Source organism: Papaver somniferum, chromosome 3 (genome assembly GCF_003573695.1).
Source record: "Papaver somniferum cultivar HN1 chromosome 3, ASM357369v1, whole genome shotgun sequence".
Lineage (NCBI taxonomy): Eukaryota > Viridiplantae > Streptophyta > Magnoliopsida > Ranunculales > Papaveraceae > Papaver > Papaver somniferum.
In genome coordinates, this window is record NC_039360.1 from 59,958,160 (window position 1) to 59,982,510 (window position 24,351).

Sequence of the window (24,351 nt, forward strand, 5' to 3'; positions counted from 1 at the left end):
ACAAAATTCTGGTGTCTGTGTTATTTATATTTCCGCATTATATTTGTTTATATAATTGAAATAATACAGGTTGTGTGTTTGAATCAATCAATTGGAAATCCGACCTCTGTTTGTTGATTGATATTTATTGATCCTTGGACATTGGTCTTTGGTACCGTCTAAGTTATTCCTTGTGTTTGATTATAGACTCGCTGATTTCTATTAGCTTGAGTGAATCAAAACAAGAGGAAGATATTAACTCCTTGAGATACTTCTATCTAGATTGAGTCTGACTGTCTAGTTGATTCTCTAGTAAGTGTTTCGGAGTTAGTCCATACAGATTCCTAATCGAAATATTGGGTGGTGTTGTTAGACCTCGCTTTTTCAAGAAAAAGCGTCTCCTATTTACTGTTTGATATCCATTCGTCTTGGTTGAATGGTGCCGGCTCTCCCATTCCACTTGGGATCCCACAAATGAAATACAAATCAAGGGGAATAATTCTTATTACAAGTATAATATCAACTATGATTAATTCTTTTGATTATTTAATAATTATTTAAAAAATATAATTTAAGTTAAGTTAAACAAGCTTACCAATTTCTAAATACATAAAATAGAATGTGTGCGTCGTCGGCCACCACCTTTCTACCATTGTTTTCGTAATTCTATTGTTGTTTTTTCTAGGCTTCACACTATAAAGCGCTCGCCAGGGATATCTGTCAACATTTTCTTGGACTTGAGGGGGTAGAACTTCATAAACAACCTTTAAGTATAAAAACCCACCTCTCATTCTAAAATAATCCTCAGACCGATCTTGATTCCCCGACACATGACCTTGGACTAATGATGGAGCAGCAACGACACTCGGCGAAGAAAAACTACTTCCCAATTTTGAGAAAAATCTACACATGTGGCAGGCCGCGGTGCCGATTCATTTCTTCGACCTCTTCTCTTCTTTACACTATTGACTGCTTTTGTTAAAATGCCGCTCATATTGTATCAATTTTTTTTTGATTTAGAAGAGTTTTAGAAGAAGGAGATAGTAGTGGTGTGACTGAAAATGAATTCAGATAAAGGAATTTATAGTTTTGAAAACTATAACGTTGAGAATATGAACGTTGGAAAATAGACCGTTGGCGTTTTTGTTTATCACGCCCGCGTTGATATGACCAACATCAGAGTTTTGTCTTGAGCGTCAGGGTTTTTTCTTCCAGTGCCGTTTTATCTTACACACAGTAGCCTTTGTCCTTAGCTCGGGCACTTGATGATCAACCGCGCAGTGCTATTCCCGTAGTGGAGAAACCTGTTTGACCATCCACCTAGCTCAACAAAAAATTTCATTTGAACATTACCATAGGAATTACCCTTAGCACACAAAGAGGTTACCTTTGTGGGATTTGTGAATCCCATCGCACATCTAAAATTCTCCCCATGAATCATTTTCCAGGATTCCATGGTAACAAGATTTTACCAAAAGCTCTCTCCATTTTCCCACATCCACATTCTACTGCCCTCTATTCCATCAGTTATTGGATTTGCATCAAGTACACTAGTACCATTTGGCATTTTCCATGACAAAAATCGAACAACCACCCTGTCGGGCAAAGTATTTAAGTGTAACAACATCTCTAGAGGAATTTTATCATGTTACTAGGCTTTAGATTAAGTTGTGACGAAGTTACCAGGTTAATTTGCATTTTAGTGCGTACCAGTCCGAACTGGTGTAGAGTTATGTTTCCCAAAGAATCCTATTATTGGGGCTTGAATTTTTTGGAATTTGGGGGCTTTATATGCTATCTAACATCATTAGGGGGATAAGGGGACCTAATTCTTATGAAAAGTCAAATATAACCTTGACCACTATTATACCTAAAATCAAAACTAAATTAAATTTCAAAACCAAAATTAATTCACCTAACCCTTTTTCTTCTTCTTCTTCTCAAAATCAAACAAAATTTATCAAATCTCCATCGATTTTCAAAAATATTTATTAAAATTTATTTTCATTATGACAAGATCATGACGATTTGGATTATCAGAGACTTGTTATGATTCTATTGTTTATGAAGGTGTTGAACCACAAATTGAAGATTGAAGATTAAGTGAATGAATCTGTCCAAACACAATTAAATCCTCTAGAATGCTAAGAATTTATAATCCCACCACTTATTTTGCCTTTAAATTGGTTTAACAGGTAAGATTGAAGAATTTAGGGTTTAGGAAAACTAGTTCTGGGAGAATTACGGCTAGGAGTTCTTTTCAACCTAGCCGTAAATATGTAGAAATGGTTGGGACTCAAAGAACTCCCAACCGTAAAATAGTTATCACGGTTGGGACTTTTCTAGCCATTAATTGTTCTGTATCTGTAAAAAATAAGGAAATTTTTCAAAATTGGCTGGGAATTCCCTAACAGTAACCCTAGGTTCCCAGTCGCTCTATTAATTTCCCAACCGTGAAGTTTTGTGTCGGTCGGGTTGGAAAGTTTTCCGAGCCGTGAAGTTTTGTGTCGGTCGGGTTGGATAGTTTTCCCAGCCGTTATGATTTATGTAGGTTGGATTGGAAAGTTTTCCTAGCCGTTATGGTTTGTGTCGGTTGGGTTGGAAAGTTTTCCCAGCCGTCGGTTGGCAAACAGATGTGTTATGTATTGCTTCCTAACCGTAATTGTCTGAATGAATGTTTCTCTATTCTTATATAATTGTGTCATTTTTGGGAACCAAGACATGATAGCATAAGCTTTCATTACATTTTCAGTGAAACTAAAAGGAATACATATTTCATAGCATAAGCTTTCATTACATTGCAAACATGGTCTTAATAATAGTGGAAGAAGTCACCGTAGATACTTTCTTCCAAGACATGATAGCAAGCATGAAGTTCAAACTTCTTGTCATGGACATCCTCATAATCAACTTCGGCCATCTCCCACTGAAAAAAAACAATTTTAAGTCGGTTTTACATAAAACAATTTTTGATGGGCCAATTATTGACGAACTTACTCTTTGTGCACGTGGCATATTAAGATTGTTTTCCTTTACGGCTTCCATTTCGTATTTGAAGGCTTCCAATTGTGGAAAGATCTACTCGAATATTTTCTTAATGAGTTTCATCGATCTTCCATTACGATTTCCGTCTAACGCCACAAAAACAATTCACACACGGTTCCAAAAATCCTCTGAGGTTTCATCTAGGAAAATGAGTGCATCTTCTAAATGCTTTGATACCGTCAGCCACGCTCTGACGATTGCAACATCTTCTTCAGTGGTGTAGCGAATAACCATGTTTCCTTCTTATTTTGCAATAATTGTGAGAGAGAGAGAGAGGGAGTGTGTTTTCGTGAAAATTTTGATTGGAGAAGTGTCATTTTATAGCAAAAAATGACCCAACGGCTAGTTTTTTCAAACACTAGGCGTTCCTCAAAAAACTCAATGCATTAACTCAATGCAGTTGGAGACTTACGACCAGGAAAGATAAAAGTTTTTGTCCGATATACGTGTTACGGCTTGGTATTTCCGTGTTTCCCGGCCGTGTATGATGGTTATGGCTTGGTATTATCTTGTGTACCGGTTGTAAATCTGAACCTTCACAATTGTTTCCCTGTCGTTTTCAATGCGTCCCAGCTGCAAATTCATCTGTGATACTTCTGTTCAGATTTTCGGCCAGGAAACATTGAAATACCAGCCCGTAGCACATTTACGGTTGGGATGCATTGAAAACGACTGAAAAAGTTCTGGGAAGGTTCAGATTTACGTCCTGGAAACATGGAACTACCAAGCCGTAAACATCGTATACGTCCGGGAAAAAATTGAAATACCAAGCCGTAAACCCCTAATATCGGCCAGAAAATCATATGTTTCGTGGCCGTAATTTTCCAGCTGCATTGAGTTAATGCGTTGAGTTTTTTAAGGAACGACTTGGGTCATTTTATTCTATAAAATGACCCTTCTCCAACTAACAATTTCTGCGAAAACACACTCCCTATATCTCTCTCTCACAATTGTTACAAAAAGGAAGAAACATGGTTACTCCATACACCACCGAAAAAGATATGGCAATCGTTAGAGCGACACTCACGGTGAGAAAGTATGACGAAAATCAAGGCATTAACGCGGGAAAAAGTGATGATTCTCAATGGAACCGTATATTTATGGTCTTTGTGGCCATATATAGTAATCAAAATGGGAGATGATGGACCAAATAAATGATAGGTTCATGGAGATTTACCTAAAAATGGAAATTTTTAGGGTGCAATTGGCACGGGTGAAGGCGATGAGTACCGAAATGTCCTTTTTCAATAGAGTGAGTATGTGCAAATGTTTTCTAATCAAGTAAGTAAGTTTTGAATAAAATACTAACTTTACTTTGATCTATTTTTTAGGTCATCTGGGCTCTTGGCCGTTACCAAGCTACTCGCCGCAAAGAATTTGAGCATGAGAAATGCTATTGGATCACGAGAGAGTTTATTGAGATTTACAACCAACCTTGACTATTTAAGTGTATTACTCCATGTTTTATTTTTTGCAATTGAGTATAACTATTGAATGTAACGTGGCCTAGCCAAATTATGTAATGGTAACATTATTGATGAATGAAAAGTGAAAAATTTGATCGAATACGACAACAAAATTTACAAAACCCAACCATAGTAACGGTTGGGTTTACCAGCCGTGAGTAGCCGTAATTATGGGAATCGCAGTTAACGGCCAGAATATCCTGCCGTAACATGTTAAATCTCAACCGAAAAAACAGCTTCCAAATCGATATCGGAATTACGGTTGGGAAACTATAGGAACCCAACCGATATGCTGTTTACGGTTCAGTCGTGGTCCGTTATTCAAATCGTAAATTTGAATTTTCAGTTTCTACGGTCAAAACGGCTAGGTCGTTTTGCATTAAAACCTGACCGAAAATCATAGGTAGTATTTTCTAAGATGCGATAGTTATCATTTTGTTGAAACTCTTTCCCATGAACTGCCTCATATTGGCAGTGAGCCCTCGACCACTATAAAAACAAATACGATATGTTAGATAATGCTATATTGTGTTACTCAAAATGATTTTTAATGAAAAAACTAATTAAAAACTTACTCTTATCGCACTTGGCATTATGGGATTAGCCGTTGAGAGTGTTCAAGCATTTAATGCATCGGTTGGGAGTGTTCAGGCCTAACAACGTCTAGGTATCCCGGCCGTGTTTACCATTTACGGTGGGGTTTGGATCCGTGATTGAGACACAGGTGTCTCTGGATAAGTATTCGGCTAGGAGTTCATACTAACCCAACCGTAAATTAGTATTACGGCCAGAAGCTCTTACTAACCCAGCCGTAAGTTTGTATTACGGCCAGAAGCTCTTACTAACCCAGGGGTAAGTTTGTATTACGGCCAGAACTTCTTATTAATGAACCGTAAAAGCTCTCTAATGGCTGGAACGACAACATTTTCCCAGCCGTAAGTCGTAAAAAACTCATATTTTTTCCAGTTCCTAAAAGATTTGAATCAATGGAAATTTCTAATGGGGGTTGATTACAAGGTGTTCTAGACTAATTTCAGGATAAGTTTCATCAGTTTTTCTTCAAAGTTTTCAAAAAAGTTCATCAAAATCATCCTTCTTCCTCTTTTAAATCAAAAACAAAGGAAAAAAAATTGACTCTCAATAAATTAATCACTAAATTGGTATAATCCATTTGGTAATCGTAATTAGTTTACTTGACAACCATAATTATCACTGATCAAATCGAGGGTATATTGGGTATTATGTAAAATGGAGGATAGGGGGTTATCAAAACCACTGTTTCATGACCCACTAAGCCCCCAAAAACCAATCCCCCTACAACCCCAATAATAAGATTCTTCCCAAATACTTCGATACATTAACCATATGATATGCTTCACTTGAAACTAACAAGATATTACAGGACAAGACCAAAGTTGGATGTTGACATGACGATTACAAATGAAAACATGGGACAATCATATATAAAAGTAATTGATTGAATATATACTAGAACCACAATAGATATATCTATGTGACTTCAATTCCTCCTCTGAATCTTTATTGGGAAACCACCTTTCATTTTCGAGGTTAGAAAAGATACAAAAACCGGTTCAAAACCAGTTGCTTCCGCAGGAACCACTTGAAATCGCCGTAATATTTCCATAACTAACATCTTCATTTGTAGGAATGCCATCTCTTTACGCAAGCAAATCCTAGTCCCTGCTTGAAACACCGGATATGTGAAAGAATCCTTGGCCACAAAGTGTAATTTTCCAGTGGCTTTGTCCATCTCTAACCATCTTTCTGGCTTGAATTCACTCCAATCGGAACCCCACAAATTTTCCATCCTGCCCATTGCATAAGGAGAATATATAACTCTCATTCCCTTCTTTATAATAGTACCATCTGGTAAAACATCGTCACTAGCTGCTTGTTTATTGTCATAAGACACTGGTGGGTATAGTCTCATGCTCTCGCAAAGTGACGCATGTATGTAAACCATTTCCTTTGTATCTTCATAGCCAGGCGTGTCTGATATTTCACTTATCTCTTTAAGTATCTCTTTTTCTACTTTCGGGTGGCAAGAAATTAACCAGAAAAACCATGTCAAGGCTGCAGAAGTAGAATCCTGACCTGCTACGATGAAACTAAATAACAATGTCAATTATAAAATCGTCATCTAAATGATCGTCTTTTAAGAACCTTGATAAAAGATCAGTAGCCTCTATTGAAGACTTGTCTTTAGTTTTTTCTTTCTTTTGCCTTATAATTTTTCTTGCAGATTCTCGAACTGTTTTAGTCGCTTGCATGAGCCGCTTCTCCGACCCGATATTGAGAAATCTCGTAAGCTTCCAGACTAATGGGAACACATAATAAAAACGGCCGCTGCTAATTTGTGTAGCATCTTCAAACGCAATAGCAAATTCGCTTCGGTTGAGTGATGGTGAAAGGTAAGCAGGATCAAACCCAAACGAAATCTTACAAATGTTGTCAAACCCAAACCTTTGAAGAATATCTTGAAGATCAAGAACCAAGTATCTGTCTGCTGTTGTTTCAAGAATGGGAATTAATTGACCAAAAAGCTCAATCTTAACAACATCTTCAATGCATTTACGGAGGGAGTTGGTGTTGAATTCGTGGCTTGCTAGTTTTCTTTGAAACTTCCAGTTATCCCCATCAGTATTGAATATACCAGTGCCAAGGAAATCAGATAAGATGCTTGAGGTCACCTTTTGGGTAGATAGGGAACTGGGTCACGAGAATGTGTTTGACATTTTTAGGATTTGCAGTCCAGACCCGAGCTGGACCCATAAAACCTCGAATGACAAAAGTTCTTGTAGCACATTGACTAAGAACTTCTGCCATCCATTGATTCAATCGGTTTCTATTCGAAAGAATAACGAATGTAGAACCGACCAACGGGTAAGATTTTGGCAACTTTGTAGACGAATTGCGGATACTAATAATCCCTATGAAGATAACGGAAATAGGGAGGATGAAGACAAGGATAAACCATGAAATTGAAAACCCAAGCTCTAACATGATTAATGGTTTGCACTTTTGCAGAAGAGGTTTGATATGAAAATCTCAAACTCCATAATGCTTCTTTTATATATATATATCTCCTTGCAATTGGAAAATTATTGGTCATCTGTAGTTTTTATTATTTTCTTTATTTCTTGCATATCTCAAGGAGTTGCGTCATTGATTTAATTATTCTGAAGTGTGTTAGCCGTGGGTAATATTTTAAGGACATACTGGTTTTGCAGTTTGCAGAAGAGGTGTTTGATATGAAAATTCCGAACTGTGTAGTGTTTCTTTTTATGTGTGCTGAAGTATTCTATTCATGACAATTGGAGAGTTGTTGGTTATTTATTCTTTAGTTTATTTCTTGCATATCTCAGAAATTACGTCATTGCTTTGTTTATTTATTTTCAAGAAAGCAGAAATATGGGTCAACAAAATGAGGATCAGAATAGCATATATTCCTTCTTTTCGCACTGACACGACAAGAGACTATTTCCTAAATGTACTAGTGGGTGGGTACCGTGGGACTGTGGGAGATTTTTGTAGTTTGCTTGATCTGGCAAAGTGCGTAGAGCTCAAGTTAGTGGTGTGGTGGAGAATTTATAGATGAGGAACTCTCCTAAACGCATATCATCTTAATCACTCTTAGTTGTCTCTTCATATTTTCTTCTAGTTATTAATGTTTTTTTTGCTTACGTCTATGATTGAGTGTGAACTATTACCACTGCGTGCGCTCTAGACACCATTCAAAGAACTCTCCATGAGGAAACAAGACATAATCCTACTCTATAGTTGTAGGTTTTGTCACATGATGCATTCTTATTATTTGAAGAGAAACAAGCTTGGAAGAAGTTGGGGACGTTGCAAGTAAGTTATTAGAGTAGGTTAGACTTCGTTGAAAAAGATTCTTTCCACTTTGGGATAGCATACGTCGAAAAAGATGCATTAGTTCGTGCAATCTGCATTCCGTAAAACAATTGTATTTAATTTGCAGTTGGTAATTCTTTCTCGGTAACTTTTTAGCATACCCATATTTCTCTTGAATCATTTTGTAGTACCCACTAATAAGCATGAGTGTTTTTAGTTTCAGAAAAACATCTTTAGGATGCCTGCAAGAAGCTTAATAGCAGCAAGGGATTCCGTTGGCCTCTAACCAAGTGAACTAACTACTACCTTATATACAGGATAGCGCAGGAGAATGGTGCGAAAGCTACTTGTCATAAGCTTGGAATCACATTGATGAATCATATTCACGCAAGGTGCAGTTCATAATCTTAGTTTCACTTTTCTATGTTTAAATAAAATAAAATAACTACGTACTGATATAGGTACGATGCAGGCTCATTGTTCACTGGGGAAAAAAAGAACTTGTCAACCTTGTTAGTTGCATTTCTAGTGGAAAATAAAAACGTAACTAATATAAAATCAGTGGGACGTTAAGATGCACCATTTGTATCTGCACAAGACTTGGATCACATGTCAGCATTGCAAAAAAGAAACATAAAGAACCAAATTACACCTTCAAATGTGGACAATGCAATGGAAACAAGTACATAGGTGCGATAACTGACTTCAGTTCCTCCTCTGAATCTTAACTGGGAAACCACCTTTCATTTTCGAGGTTAGAAAAGAAATATAAATCGGTTCAGAACCAGTTGCTTTCGCAGGAACCACTTGGAATCGACGTAATATTTCCACAACTAACATCTTCATTTGCAGGAATGCCATCTCTTTACCCAAGCAGATCCTAGGCCCTGCTTGAAACACTAGATATGTGAAAGAATACTTGGCCACAAAGTGTAATTTTCCAGTGGCTTTGTCTTTCTCTAACCATCTTTCCGGCTTGAACTCGCTCCAGTCAGATCCCCACAGATTCTCCATTCTGCCCATTGCATAAACAGAATATATAACTCTCATTCCCTTCTTTATAATAGTACCATCTGGTAAAACATCATTACTCGCTGCTTGTTTATTGCCATAAGATACTGGTGGGTATAGTCTCATGCTCTCACAGAGTGACGCATGGATGTATCTCTTTAAGTATTTTGTTTATCTGATATTTTGTTTATCTCTTTAAGTATCTCTTTTTCTACTTTGGGGTGGCAAGAAACTAACCAGAAAAACCATGTCAAGGCTGAAGAAGTAGTGTCTTGACCTGCTGAGATGAAACTAATAACATTGTCAATTACACAACCGTCGTCTAAATAATCGTCTCTTAAGAACCTTGATAAAAGATCGGTATCCTCTGTGGAAGACTTGTCTTTAAGTTCTTGTTTCTTTTGCATTATAATTCTTCTTGCAGATTCTCGAACTGTTGAAATCGCTTGCCTGAGCCGCTTCTCAGATCCAATATTGAAAAATCTCTTAAGCTTCCAGACAAATGGGAACACATAAGCAAAACGCCTACTGCTAATTTGAGTAGCATCTTCAAAGGCAATAACAAACTCTGTCCGATTGAGTGAAGGTGAAAGGTAAGCAGGATCAAACCCAAAAGAGATTTTACAAATGTTGTCAAAACCAAACCTTAGAAGAATATCTTGAAGATCAAGAACCAAATTTCTGTCTGCGGTTGTTTCAAGAATGGGAATTAATCGATCAGAAAGCTCGATCTTAAAAACATCTTCAATGAACTTACGGAGGGAGTTGGTGTTGAATTCATGGCTTGCTAGTTTTCTTTGAAACTTCCAGTTATCCCCATCAGTATTGAATATACCAGTGCCAAGGAAATCAGACAGGATACCTGTAGACAGTTCACCTTTTGGGTAGTTATGGAATTGAGTCTGGAGAATGTGCTTGACAATTTCAGGATTTGCAGTCCAGACCCGAGCTGGACCAACAAAACCTCGAATGACAAATGTTCTTGTAGCACAATGACTAAGAACTTCTGCCATCCATTGATTCACTCGGTTTTTATTCGAAAGAATAGCGAATGTAGATCCGACGAATGGGTAAGATTTTAGTAACTTTGTGGACGAATTGCGGATACTAATAATCCCTATGAAGATAACGGAAATAGGGAGGATGAAGACAAGGATAAACCATGAAATTGAAAACCCAAGCTCTAACATGATTAATGTTTACCACTTTGCAGTGAGATTGATATGAAAATCTCAAACTCTATAATGCTTTCTTTTATGCATGATTCAAGGCTTCTGTTAATGAATCTCCTTACAACTGGAAAATTATTGATTTTCTATCTGTTGATTCTATTATTTTATTTCTTGCTTATCTCAAGAAAATTTCGTCATTGCTTCTGCTTTATTTATTCTGAAGTGCCTTAGTCGTGGGTAATAACTCGAGGACATACTATACTTGGGAACCTTCACTCTGAAATGCCTTGGTCGTGGGTAATAATTTAAGGACATACTCACTGTACTTGAGAACCTACACAAACCAAGCAGAGACTTTATCCTAAACACAATAAACAAATTATGTTTTGTATTAGCATCCACAGAAAAGAAAATTCCTGTGCCATTGCAGCTAATGCCCCACTTAGGGCCAGGGACCCTGTGTATCACCCATAAATATGGATGCCCTATATCTATTGCAATGGCAGCCGTTGATGCTCCAAAGATAGCAAGATAGGGTCTGTCAGTGCTTAAGAACTATTGATGTCCGAGTCTCAGGGAATCTACAATAGCAATGACACCAACTAACAAAGTAACAGTACAAACTTCTGCAAGGAAGAGAATACGAACCAGCAGATATTGGAAGGACCGCAATTGACATCCCCATGAATGCCAATGCAGCAGTCTCTCCAGCAAGTCCATTAGCCCCATCTATCAAGTTAACTCCATTCCCATAGAAACAAAGCAGAATGAGGTCAATACTTGATAAAGTCTCCCCAAACAAACAAGGCCCAATGGTGAAGGGAGGGGTACCGGAAAAAAAAAATTGAAAAATCAATCATATATAATTGAGAAGGGAAAATTAGGCTCAATAAACAAAGGACGGAAACCAAATTGTTCTAGAGCAATAATAATGCCCCTCCCATTCACATTATGCCTTCTTTAGATCTATTTTCAATGCACATCTAGGTGTCTCTTTAGGTCTATAATAATTCCTGAAAATCTCATGAGCCAACGAAACATTATCTTGAATGTATCTCCCAGAAATGAAAATTAACTGATTAGTATTAATTAAGTTATCTAGCACATGCTTCATCTTAAAGAAATGATCTTAGTCAAACATTTATACAAAACATTACAGCAAGTTATAGGCTTAAAATCCAAAACAAAATTTGGATTATCCTTCTTAACAACAAGAGTCAATATAGTACTATTTACCTCCTTAAAAAATTTTGCACTCTGGAAAAATTCAGAACAACTGCAGTGAAGTCATCTCCAACAATACTCCAGCAAAATTTGAAGAACCAACTAAAGAATCCATCTGGACCTGGACTCTTTCTAGAATCAATGGTAGATAAAGCCACAACAATTTCATCTCTAGTGACATGCCTAACAAGATTACATCTATCCTCATCCTTAAGAATATTATCAAAATGAGTAGTTTGAAAAGTTTTACATCATGTTTGTTTTTTCCTCTATGTAGAGGCTAACCTTTATTAGCCTCTATATAATGGTGAGTCCCATTTATATTGGTATTTGTTTTTTCCACTACCTCTACATAGATAGAGGCATATCTCTATTTATATAGAGGAAATCAAATAGCACCGATTAGGAGCTATCTTTGAACCTCTACCTCTATTAAATCTTCAAATGACTAATATACCCTCGAACAAACTTATAATGTCCAAAAATATTTCCTTAATTCAAAATCTAAATTTGCCCCTGTTTCAGAAAAAATGATATTTTCGTCCGTTTCAGAAAAAGGAATACTTTCGCGTTGTTTCAGAAAAAGTAAAATTTTACTCCGTTTCAGAAAAAGTAACACTTTATCCCCGTTTCAGAAAAAGTGATACTTTTGCCATGTTTCAGAAAAAATGATATTTTTGCTCCGTTTCAGAAAAAGTGATATTTTTGTTCCGTTTCAGAAAAAGTGATAATTTCGCCCCGTTTCAGAAAAAGTGATACTTTTTCTCCGTTTCAGAAAAAATGTTTTTTTTGCCCCGTTTTAGAAAAAAGTGATATTTTTGATCCGTTTCAGAAAAGGTAATATTTTTGCCCCGTTTCAAAAAAAGTGATACTTTCGCCCGTTTTAGAAAAAAAGTGATATTTTTGCTCTGTTTCAAAAAAAGTGATATTTTTGCCCCGTTTCAGAAAAAGTGATATTTTATCCCGTTTCAGAAAAAATGATACTTTCGCCCCGTTTCAGAAAAAGTGAACATCTTTGATTGTATTTTCTAATACATATTTTTTTGGAATTTTTGAACATCTTTGGTTGTAATGGATCTTCATGGATTTTTTGAAATCTTATAAGAGTAAAATGAGAAATACATAAAATTGACTACATAATATAGAGTTGTTAGATAGTGGTCAAACAAACATGATTTTAAGAGACATTATATAGTGATATTAATATAGATATAGAGGTAAACCTCTATGTAGAATCCTCTACCTGTATAGAGGAAAAACAAACATGTTGTTAGTATCTTCAATAAAAGGACTAGAATTATCATCAAATAAGGAAGAATAAAAATCAATACATTCCAAAGCAATGTCGGCATCTTCTTGCAATAACACATTATCCTCGGACATTAATATAAGAATGTTATATCTAGAATACCTTTCTCTCAAAGAGTTGTGGAAGAAATGAGTATTGGAATCCCCAAGACCCATCCATTTCACTCTGGATTATTGTCTAGAAATGGACTTTTCATATCTGGTAGCCTTAGCAAACTGTTGAATAACAACTTTCTCCTTGATGGCAGAATCAATACAGAGAGAATGAGACTGAATACGCTTCTGAACATCTCTCGACTCCACCTTAGCACTTTTCACTTGAGTAGACACATTTCTAAATCTCTCCTTATTCCACTGAATAATAGCAGCTTTAACTCTCTGAACTCTAGTAACAAAAAGATAAACATTGGGTTACCTCTAACCGGAGCAGACAATGTAATGGAATTAAGTACGTAGGTGCCATATCTGGCGAATACAGATAGTGGCTAGGTGACTCACAGCTCACCGATTTCTATGCTTTATTTGAAACAAACAAGATTTTACAGGACAAGAATGTAAAGATATTAAAAACCTCCAAACTTGGATTCTGACATAAGAATTATAGACAAATAAATGGGACAATCATGTTTGTACACAAACATTCGTACAAGTACTTGACAGAATATGTTCTAGAACCACAACAGATTATATCTTGTGACTTTAGTTCCTCCTTTGAATCTTTACTGGGAAACCACCTTTCATTTTTGAGGTTAGAAAAGAAATATATATCGGTTCGAAACCAGTTGCTTCCGCAGGAACCACTTGAAATCGCCGTAATATTTCCATAACTAACATCTTCATTTGTAGGAATGCCATCTCTTTACGCAAGCAAATCCTAGTCCCTGCTTGAAACACCGGATATGTGAAAGAATCCTTGGTCACAAAGTGTAATTTTCCAGTGGCTTTGTCCATCTCTAACCATCTTTCTGGCTTGAATTCACTCCAATCGGAACCCCACAAATTCTCCATCCTGCCCATTGCATAAGGAGAATATATAACTCTCATTCCCTTCTTTATAATAGTACCATCTGGTAAAACATCGTCACTAGCTGCTTGTTTATTGTCATAAGACACTGGTGGGTATAGTCTCATGCTCTCGCAAAGTGACACATGTATGTAAACCATTTCCTTTGTATCTTCATAGCCAGGCGTGTCTGATATTTCACTTATCTCTTTAAGTATCTCTTTTTCTACTTTCGGGTGGCAAGAAATTAACCAGAAAAACCATGTCAAGGCTGCAGAAGTAGAATCCTGACCTGCTACGATGAAACTAAATAACAATGTCAATTATAAAATCGTCATCTAAATGATCGTCTTTTAAGAACCTTGATAAAAGATCAGTAGCCTCTATTGAAGACTTGTCTTTAGTTTCTTCTTTCTTTTGCCTTATAATTTTTCTTGCAGATTCTCGAACTGTTTTAGTCGCTTGCATGAGCCGCTTCTCCGACCCGATATTGAGAAATCTCGTAAGCTTCCAGACTAATGGGAACACATAATAAAAACGGCCGCTGCTAATTTGCGTAGCATCTTCAAACGCAATAGCAAATTCGCTCTGGTTGAGTGATGGTGAAAGGTAAGCAGGATCAAACCCAAACGAAATCTTACAAATGTTGTCAAACCCAAACCTTTGAAGAATATCTTGAAGATCAAGAACCAAGTATCTGTCTGCTGTTGTTTCAAGAATGGGAATTAATTGACCAAAAAGCTCAATCTTAACAACATCTTCAATGAATTTACGAAGGGAGTTGGTGTTGAATTTGTGGCTTGCTAGTTTTCTTTGAAACTTCCAGTTATCCCCATCAGTATTGAATATACCAGTGCCAAGGAAATCAGATAAGATGCTTGAGGTCACCTTTTGGGTAGATAGGGAACTGGGTCACGAGAATGTGTTTGACATTTTCAGGATTTGCAGTCCAGACCCGAGCTGGACCCATAAAACCTCGAATGACAAAAGTTCTTGTAGCACAATGACTAAGAACTTCTGCCATCCATTGATTCAATCGGTTTCTATTCGAAAGAATAGCGAATGTAGAACCGACCAACGGGTAAGATTTTGGCAACTTTGTAGACGAATTGCGGATACTAATAATCCCTATGAAGATAACGGAAATAGGGAGGATGAAGACAAGGATAAACCATGAAATTGAAAACCCAAGCTCTAACATGATTAATGGTTTGCACTTTTGCAGAAGAGGTTTGATATGAAAATCTCAAACTCCATAATGCTTCTTTTATATATATATATCTCCTTGCAATTGGAAAATTATTCGTCATCTGTAGTTTCTATTATTTTCTTTATTTCTTGCATATCTCAAGGAGTTGCGTCATTGATTTAATTATTCTGAAGTGTGTTAGCCGTGGGTAATATTTTAAGGACATACTGTACTCGACTTCACAAATTGAGCGGAGACTTTTCCCCAGATAGAGTTATGTATATGGGTTTGACTGTGGGAAACTTTGAAAGGGTTTGTATTCTAGTTGATCTGGCAAAGGCTGCAGAACACGAGTTAGTGGTGCACATTTAGAACTCTCCTAAACTCATTACTTTGCTTACCTCCATTATCTAGTGTGAACTAGTACCAACATAAACTACTACCAACACACCAGTCAAAGAACTCTCCATGTATAAAAAAAAATAAAAAAATCTTACTCTAAGAATTGTAGATTTTTGAGCATTCTGATTAAGAGGAGAAGAGCAGAGAGCCGGAGACCAAAAAAAAGACTGTATTATCAGAAAAACACACGATGTTTTGTATTCTCTCTATTGTGGGAGATTACAGCATCCACAGAAAATTTTCAAAAGATCAAAATTGGTAACATAATCAAGACTAAGACTAAATGGGGTTATACGAGAAATTGGCAATTTACAGGAAGTAGAAGAGGCTCAAAAATAAAATATATACCTCCATTTGGTTGTTACGCTGAAATAAGACCAATGTACCCAGCAAATATACACAGGATGGATGATATCAAATATGTGCTTGCGACAATGAGTGGCTCCTTAAAACCACATAGCTCAAGGTGATGGTGAAAAGGTGCCATCCTAAAAATCGGACGACCAGCTCCTCGGTATAACCATCTCGTACTCTTCAAATATGACACCTGTTTGTTCAATAACAAAGCGTCAATAATCAAATAACAAAGTGGTCACTAAGAAATAACACCAGGCCATAGAAGAAGAAAAAATTGAAGTTGCCCAACATTTTTTAATTGACTTTTTAACGGAAAACAAAAACATCACTAACACTATAAATCACAGGGGATCTAAGATACATCTTTTGTATCTGCAGTAGACTTGCATCACATGTCATCATTGCAAAAAAGAAACATAGCAAACACAATAAGATCCAATTACACCTTCAGATGTGAACAATATAAAGAAATCTAAGTAGGTGCGAGATCGCAGTCTGAGGCTAGGTGGCATGGAGGAGCAAAAACCCCAAGTGTCACTTCCACTGATCAATTAATGCATTTATTTCTAAGATTTAAAATCATGTATCCGTAAAAGAAAAGGAAAAATAGACAATTCACTGGTGACCTACATTGTTCGAGAAAGCATTGACAAAAATGATTATTAAGAGGATTGTTTTAGAAATATATCATATAAGAAATAAACAGAAGAAAGAAAAGGAAGGAAAACAAAAACAACACATTAAAGCAAGTGTCAAATATAGTTGCTCCTAAATAAAAACAATTAACAAGGTATAATGTATTTATCATGTACAAAGCAACTGCCAGTTTGTGACTAATCCTAGAGATATATTTGATGCATGTGTGAAAGAGAAAGTGCCTGTATCATCTGCATGTAGGAAATCAAGAGAGATAAATGCAACAGCTTACTTGCACTATAACCGATAAAGCTTCAATGACGAAGACTCCAGATGAAATGAACAAGGGAAAGAACATTCCTGTACAAGCTGCCATTGCAGCTAATCCCCCACCTAGGGCCAGGGACCCTGTATCACCCATAAATATGGATGCCCTATATCTATTGTGCACAAGGAAACCAATACAAGAGCCAGCCATTGATGCTCCAAAAATAGCAAGATCTGTTTCGGGGTGTGAACATAATGTCAGTGCTTAAGAAGAGTATAGAATTAGAATGTCTAAATCTCAGAGGATCTATGATAGCAATGACACTAATAAACAAAGTAACAGTACAAACTTCTGCAAGGAAGAGAATACTAACCAGGAGATATTGGAAGGACCGCAATTGACATTCCCATGAATGCCAATGCAGCAGTCCCTCCAGCAAGTCCATCAAGACCATCTGTCAAGTTAACTCCATTCCCCATAGAAACAAAGCAGAAAGAGGTCAATACTTGATAAAGTTTTCCCAGACAAATAAGTCCCAATGGTGAAGGGAGGGGTACAAGCATTTTCCTACATTACATGATAAAGAGTCATCAAGAATTTAAGATGATAGTATGAATAAGTTCTGACCATCAACAATAAGAAAAAGGGATGAAAAAATCTGAGAGCAATATCCAGTCAATTAGAACAATTGAGAACAGGTTAAGGTTGCTCTTAAATTTATGGCATCAGTTAACTGATGGTGTTTCTGAACCAAATATCCATTCTATTCCGTACTATGTTTAAACCAAAACCAGAAAAAAAAAAAAAAAAAAAAAAAAAGAAGAAGAAAAGTTAAGATAAACAAGAAAGTTGAGGTTTTTTATCAACTCAATGCCTATGGTGTCAGCAGTTAAACATCACTTCACAAACCTTAACTTTCCTGGCGTTACTTGTAAGTAAATACACGAAGTTTGAATGGTGGGAGGATATAGACACCATAATTATATATTAGAACTACGTTCCCTTTAGGAGAAAATAAAATTTGTTTAATCAGACATGAAATAACAATACAACATACATGTGATAGAATATGTTTTATATCAAAAATTCAATGCTAAGCTTATCGCATACTGAGCCAAACTCTTAGCTTTATACTCCCCCCGTTTCAGGAAAAGTGATACTCTCACTTTTTCAATAGGCAAAAATAAAGAAAGTGAAAATATCACTTTTCCTGTAACACACATGGTATGAGCTAAGAAAGTAATGCAACGTTTCAGAAATATGACTTTAGGTGCTTTACTAGGGATTTACAAGTTCAGTCACAGGAAGGTGTTCCTACATAATGGTGCAGTAGATACATGTGATTTCTTCTCTATTCCTCTACATTTCAATGCTTTCATTTCATCATAATTATCTCCATCATTAATTCTGCTCCTAATTAGTAATCAATTTCCAAAATATTTATCTACAAATCTCCATCATTAATTCTGCTCCTAATTAGTAATCAATTTCCAAATATTTATCTACAACCTAGATATCGTTTTCTGCATTTGAACTATGTTACGCCTATAACTGAAAGTAAACAAAACAAACAGCCTGGTCCGCCTTTTCCTTTTCCAATGCCATATTTTCCGCGCATGGACATGTTACCTTATTCAGTCGTATCTTACACTGAGAAATATGAAATAGTTGGAAATTCAATGCAAGATCGAGCAATGGTAAAGTTGTGGACTAACATACTCCAACTAACCATATCCTTAGTGATCAAGAGTTGGGTTATCCTTTGGATAACAATATACATGGTGCAAGATGACATCCTCACTAAAGTGATTCCTCAACTAATATGTGTATGAACCCTGTAGAACAGTCTAAAAGATGTATGTTTTTCCTCATGTGCGTGATAAAACAATAAATCTAAACACCTTTGCACAACGAAATGCAGCAGGTAGGATTCTACGGAAAAGATAGTTGTCAAAAGAATAGACATGTTACCATCAATTAAATGTTGACCAGATTAGTTATGAGAAGGTATACATGCTGTACGGTGATGATATACTTGTTGAGTCCAACCAATAGGAAAACCATAGCCCGACCGCTGCCTGTTACATACCACCACTACAATTGAATTTGATAGGTTTGAATAAATCATCTCCTAGGAAAAATCTGAGGCATTTATCTGGCAAGAGACAACAAGTCATGTAAGAATATGATGAAGATATACCTCTAGTAAAAGTTTTATCCATGCAGGTAATCCATAGTTATGATTCTTAAGGGAACTAAAAAGATCATCAAGTAACCCGATCGCTCCAAACGCTAAAGTTGCCACTGCTGCTCCGAGAACTTCAACAGAAGATGATCCCACAATCGCTATTGCAGTAGTGATACCGATCGGAACAAAAAACAACCCACCCATGGTTGGCGTTCCCTTTTTATGGGAGTGTGTTGCTGGCCCTTCTTTCCTTAAAATCTGATGAAGTTTCAGACTACTAAATAACGGAACACATAAATATCCTGCACATGAAGCTGCAACTGCAGAGATAAGAAACGGCCGTGTCAAGTAATATGGAGCCAAAGGTAGTCTAACTATTCGCCACGAATAACAGTCGACAAGTAGAAGAAACACCACTGAGAAAGCCATCAACCCCGCATTGATTATAACTCCACGGTGAATCCTGTCATGAGAGCATTTCATACAAAAGTCAAACACAGCCAAGTTCCAACAAGAAGAAATAACAAGTAAACCCACTTAATTTTTTTCTTTTTTCATTTGAAACTTACAATAAAAATCACGTAACGAAATATAAAAAGGAATTCTATCATCAACTAAAACAACAACTTGAAGTAAGTATAAAATAATTTTACAAACATCTTTTCCAAGAGATTGCCACATTTTTAGACACGCCAAAACCACAATGAACTCAATTTAATTTACGGGAGTTATACTATAATTATTGAGGCATTGGCTCAACTAGTTCATGGTTCATACTTGATATTGTAAAGAGCTAACACAGAGTATAATCAAGGTTATTCAACACGAAATATGTATCCGCTAAAATAACTAGGATGAAAAAAAGAACAGTTAAAACTAGTTGCTATGATTGGCAAATATACATAGCTAACAGACCCAGCAGATATTATGAAGCTTTAACCCACACAACCAATTGAAAAATAGCCGAGCTGTAACCCTGTCGTAGAGTTTCTAGCATAGGCACTTGTTTTAAACTTGAAACTCCATTACATACTTTCTAGGGTCTCATAAAAGACACAGAGGTCCCTGAATCCGTGCAGTCATCACTGCCAGAAGCAATCACCCCCATACAAAAGAGATATATCATTTGGCACAATCCAGGGCATCCCAAAGGTGTAAAACTTTATCCTCTGCCAGAAAGAAATTATGTAGTTACATGGGTACACTGACCTTGTGGGGTTAAAACCACCGAGTGCCTAACCACTCATTGACCTGCCTTTGCGGAAAATATACATGTTTATTCTATGCCTATGTTTGCTCACTGAGAGAATGATAGTGGAGATTAGGAAGATACTAGTACACATCGGAATCCCCAGAGAAAATAAAAGAATGGAACGAGCCAATTCCATTAAAAACCTTATCCAAGAGACCAAGTCTCCACACCAACGCCTCCATTAAGAAACACTCCAACAACTAAGAACCCACATAACCCCGTCACCAATTTATCATCATTCTCAAAACTGTCAATTACAAATGAGTATTCTTCAGCTAATACGAAATAAAAATTGGATAATTCTGACCGAGAGGCCCGCAAACCCACAAACACCAAAAAATACATCATCTATCAACTCAAATATTATAAATATATCTAAAAAGTAGTTCTGACTATGTAAAACAAATTTTCAAATCAAGCATCAGAAAACATCCAAATTAGGGAAAGCATTGAAACAGTCCAAAATATAAGAGGTAGCCTTGCCTGTATGTCTTACGTCTGTTCCTGCGCAGTAAAATATTGGGTGGAGATGATGATGATGATATATCATCATGATCGTTGCTGCTGGAGAGTTCAGTGCCTCCAACGGGACTATAAAGATGGTCTGTATCACTATCATCACCACTAGATGACATTATGGAAGCACTGTCCCCAACTATACCGTCACTATCCCAGTCATCAAAGGCCATATCCATTGAGTCCTACAACATTAAGAGTTATTGCATTATAGGTGTAGTAAATAGAAAGAGATAATAACATGCATAGGAAAACAATACTGAATAAATAATATGATAGCAAGTTTCAGCCTTACTACAATTAATGGCATACAGTGAGCACAATCTCTATGATACCAATGCAGAACCAGAATTACAGACCTCGAGCCATGGACCCTAAACACATATGGCAGATAAGGTGGTTTTATGTGTTAGTTTTATTTACCAGAATTCCTAGTTTCTTCTCATTGAATGCTCAGAGACCCTAAGTTAGTAGAACAAAGACTACCTCATTAAACTCTTTATTTTTTATTACAGGTCCTTTCATTCCGATGTATCTGATTCACCCAAAATTTTCTGCTTTGTTCAATCACGACATGGTTACAGAGGATACTTGATGCAGAGGCTGATCCATATGTTTGAGAAGCAAGCTACATGCTTCATTGCTTCTACTGGACCAATTATCCCACTATGTTAAAGACAAGGTGGATTTATATATAAAAATTGCCTTCTTAGGAATGGCTACTGGTTGGATATTAGTGAATATATATAATGTTAAATGTTAAACACATATATCGAACTGGAACCATCATCCCAATTAGTATTTTAAACATTCAATCACGAGGATTTTAATTTGTATGTCCGCTAACTACAAGGTCGTACCAAATACTTAATGGGATACTTCCACTGGTGAGTCAACAACAATACTGCGTACAGTATTTCAACTTTCCACAGTGACATGAAATCAAAGAAGAAACAACTTTTTTCATTTTGGAGTTTTCACTACAATTACATAAAGCGGACATGAGCACTTCGACACCATCAGTATGTGCAAACCCGGTGACAAAAATTGAACACAGTAGAATACTCAAATTAGACTACGGCAATAAGGAGTAGAAAGTGTATGAATCCCGATACAGCCTTGTCGCCATAAAATAGAGTAGAGATGAAACATTTCTTACAGACTCGAATACATTACCCTCACTAAATTGAAGCAATCAGCCCTACAAACCATTATGACTCTCACTTCTCTTAATTTATAATTAGCTCATGAAATTTAACAAGACCAGAAAAATTACCTCATCCATGGCTGTAATACATAGTGAAGTCCGCCAGGTTTGGTGTCTGAATTGACATCGAGATCCGCATAACTACAACAAACAAGAAATTAGTAAGTGGATCTTAAGCCAAATAAATTGAGTAACAGAATCATCAGGATGAATCTGAGTGTACCTTTTTAAGATTGTTAGAGAAACAATATCTAAAGGAGATGTCATTTCTTGTTCGAGAAGGAGAGAATCCGTTTCCAGTTCTCAGAATCCCTAGACGAGTGAGACGGAGATTTACAGAAGAAGAGTAAGAGGAAGAAGGAAACATAATGAGGCGCAGAAACTGAATACCACGGAGAGGGGAGGAATGTAAATAGAGTGCAGCAGGCAAGAGAGGAACAAATTTTGTAGGGACAAGAGAATCTGTCTATACCCGATTGGGAACAAAGATTGAAAAACACTTCCCAAATATCATTTGGAAAGTCGCAGTCTGTTTTGTTTTGTTTTGTTTTGACCAGCGGGTAAAACACCTTTCGTTCCCTATGAAGGCCATAGGTAACCGAAGGACCAACCGTAGCCTTTTTTTTCTTTTCTCCGGCTAAAAAATCTTGGCGTCTTTAGCAGGGACACGAAAAGAATTAGGGGAGACTAAATAAGATAAAATAGGTTGAAAATACTTATATGTCCCTTCATAATCAGTAGTTTAGTCTTTTTTTTTATCTACCGATTGTAACTATATGAACTATCTTGACTACCGATTATGGTAGGATTTCGGTAAAGAGGTCCATTGTATAATCGAAAGTCAGGATAACTTCATCTATTACCAATTATAGGTTCAACCAAAATCCAAAAAATGGAGGATTTTGGAAAAATCTCATTTTGGGGCTACTTTATATTCGGTAGTTATATGAACTATATTGACTACCGATTATGGTAGGATTTCGGTAAAGAGGTCTACTGTATAATCGAAAGTAAGGATAATTTCATTCTACCGATTATAGGCTCAACAAAAATTAAAAAAAAAATAGAGAAATTTTGCAAAATCTCATTTTGGGGCTACTCTATATTCGGTAGTTATATGAACTAAATTCACTACCGATTATGGTACCATTTTTGGCAAAGGTCTATTTTGATCTTTTAATCGGGAATCAAGATAACTTTATTTACTACCGATTATAGCATAATCAAAATTCAAAAGATAGAGGATTTTATTTGGGAAATACTTTATATTCCGAAGTTATATAAACTAAATTGACTCCCGATTGTGGATTAACTTCCCGATTGTAAAATTATCTACCGATTGTGAAGGGTAGTTTGACCATTAAAAAAAACGGGAGATAAGGGATAGCTACATTTTACGTCTGGGTGACCCTATTTTGTCTTTTGTGTCGCCCCTAATTCTTTTGGGATCGCCCCTAAATATGTCAGGTAAAAAATTGATATCCCGTTTGAATATCTGAAGTAGAAGTGTTTCTGCTTTTCCAAAAGCATAAGTCAGGAATTGAAGTCGCAAGAAAAAACATTTTGCTTCACAAACTGTTAACTTTTTTGCTTCCAGAAGTCATTCTGACTTTTTTTCTTTCTTTCGGAAGTTAAAAAGTGATATTCGAAAGTATATCCAATCATGCTCTAAAATTTTATTGTTAAGGCGTGAGAAAACTCCCAGCAAAAATATTCCAGACCCACGTGAAATGAGCAATCAAAAGTTTTTCAATGAGTTTTCTAAACAACACTGTGTTGAATAGATTTTGAGTAGCACCCTACATACAGTGAGAAATCAAAAAATTAAGCTAACAGGGCTAGCTCATGTCCATAACAATTTCCCAATTACATATCAGGGAAGATAAAGAAATCCCTTGAAATAGTATAATATGTAAAGATCATCTATAAATGGTGCACTTAACAACTATTATCAATTTCCCAGTTAAGCTAACAGGGCCAGCTCATGTCTGTAACAATTTCTCATTTATATATCAGAAAAAATAAAGAAATCCCTTGAAACAGTATAGTATGTAAATATCATCTATAAATGGTGCACTTAACAACTATTATCAATTGTTTAAAGTGCCCTATGCTGACCAGAATTATAACAGATTACTCCTCTCATCCCGTATAGTCCCCTAAATGGCGAAAGGAGGTAAACCCCAAATTTTCTTGATCATCTTTCTCCCTTTCCTATTTCTCCACTCCCATAAAGTTGATTTTACACCTTC

General features: G+C 36.3%; 1 protein-coding gene and 3 pseudogenes across 2 annotated transcripts; all 4 read right to left on the bottom strand.

Annotated features, from left to right (window-relative positions):
• Positions 1-6,009: 6,009 nt before the first annotated feature.
• On the bottom strand, positions 6,010-7,514 carry LOC113361295 (annotated as a pseudogene).
• A 1,353-nt stretch (positions 7,515-8,867) lies between these two features.
• Positions 8,868-10,567, bottom strand: LOC113361296 (annotated as a pseudogene).
• Positions 10,568-13,780: 3,213 nt separating this feature from the next.
• Positions 13,781-15,285, bottom strand: LOC113361298 (annotated as a pseudogene).
• A 543-nt stretch (positions 15,286-15,828) lies between these two features.
• On the bottom strand, positions 15,829-22,716 carry LOC113356271 (phospho-N-acetylmuramoyl-pentapeptide-transferase homolog). 2 transcript variants are annotated; one of them, XM_026599362.1, is made up of 8 exons: positions 22,323-22,716; positions 22,169-22,240; positions 20,860-21,077; positions 19,137-19,587; positions 18,950-19,014; positions 17,310-17,503; positions 16,961-17,169; positions 15,829-16,222 (listed from the first exon to the last, which is right to left on the bottom strand). In XM_026599362.1, the coding sequence occupies exons 1-8, from the start codon at positions 22,464-22,466 to the stop codon at positions 16,037-16,039; spliced, it is 1,539 nt and encodes a 512-aa protein (XP_026455147.1). In that variant the 5' UTR covers positions 22,467-22,716; the 3' UTR covers positions 15,829-16,036. The 2 variants fall into 2 exon arrangements, with proteins under 2 accessions (XP_026455147.1, XP_026455148.1); XM_026599363.1 differs by lacking the exons at positions 22,169-22,240; positions 22,323-22,716 and adding an exon at positions 21,188-21,227.
• Positions 22,717-24,351: the final 1,635 nt, after the last annotated feature.

Excerpts from the sequence above, each read along its gene's own strand:
- LOC113356271 (XM_026599362.1), bottom strand. The coding sequence starts at position 22,466 with ATGTTTCCTTCTTCCTCTTACTCTTCTTCTGTAAATCTCCGTCTCACT. Across the intron at positions 19,588-20,859 it reads AACAGACGTAAGACATACAG|GATTCACCGTGGAGTTATAA; the intron begins GCAAGGCTACCT and ends CTCTCATGACAG. Across the intron at positions 17,170-17,309 it reads GGTCCTTCCAATATCTCCTG|ATCTTGCTATTTTTGGAGCA; the intron begins GTTAGTATTCTC and ends ACCCCGAAACAG.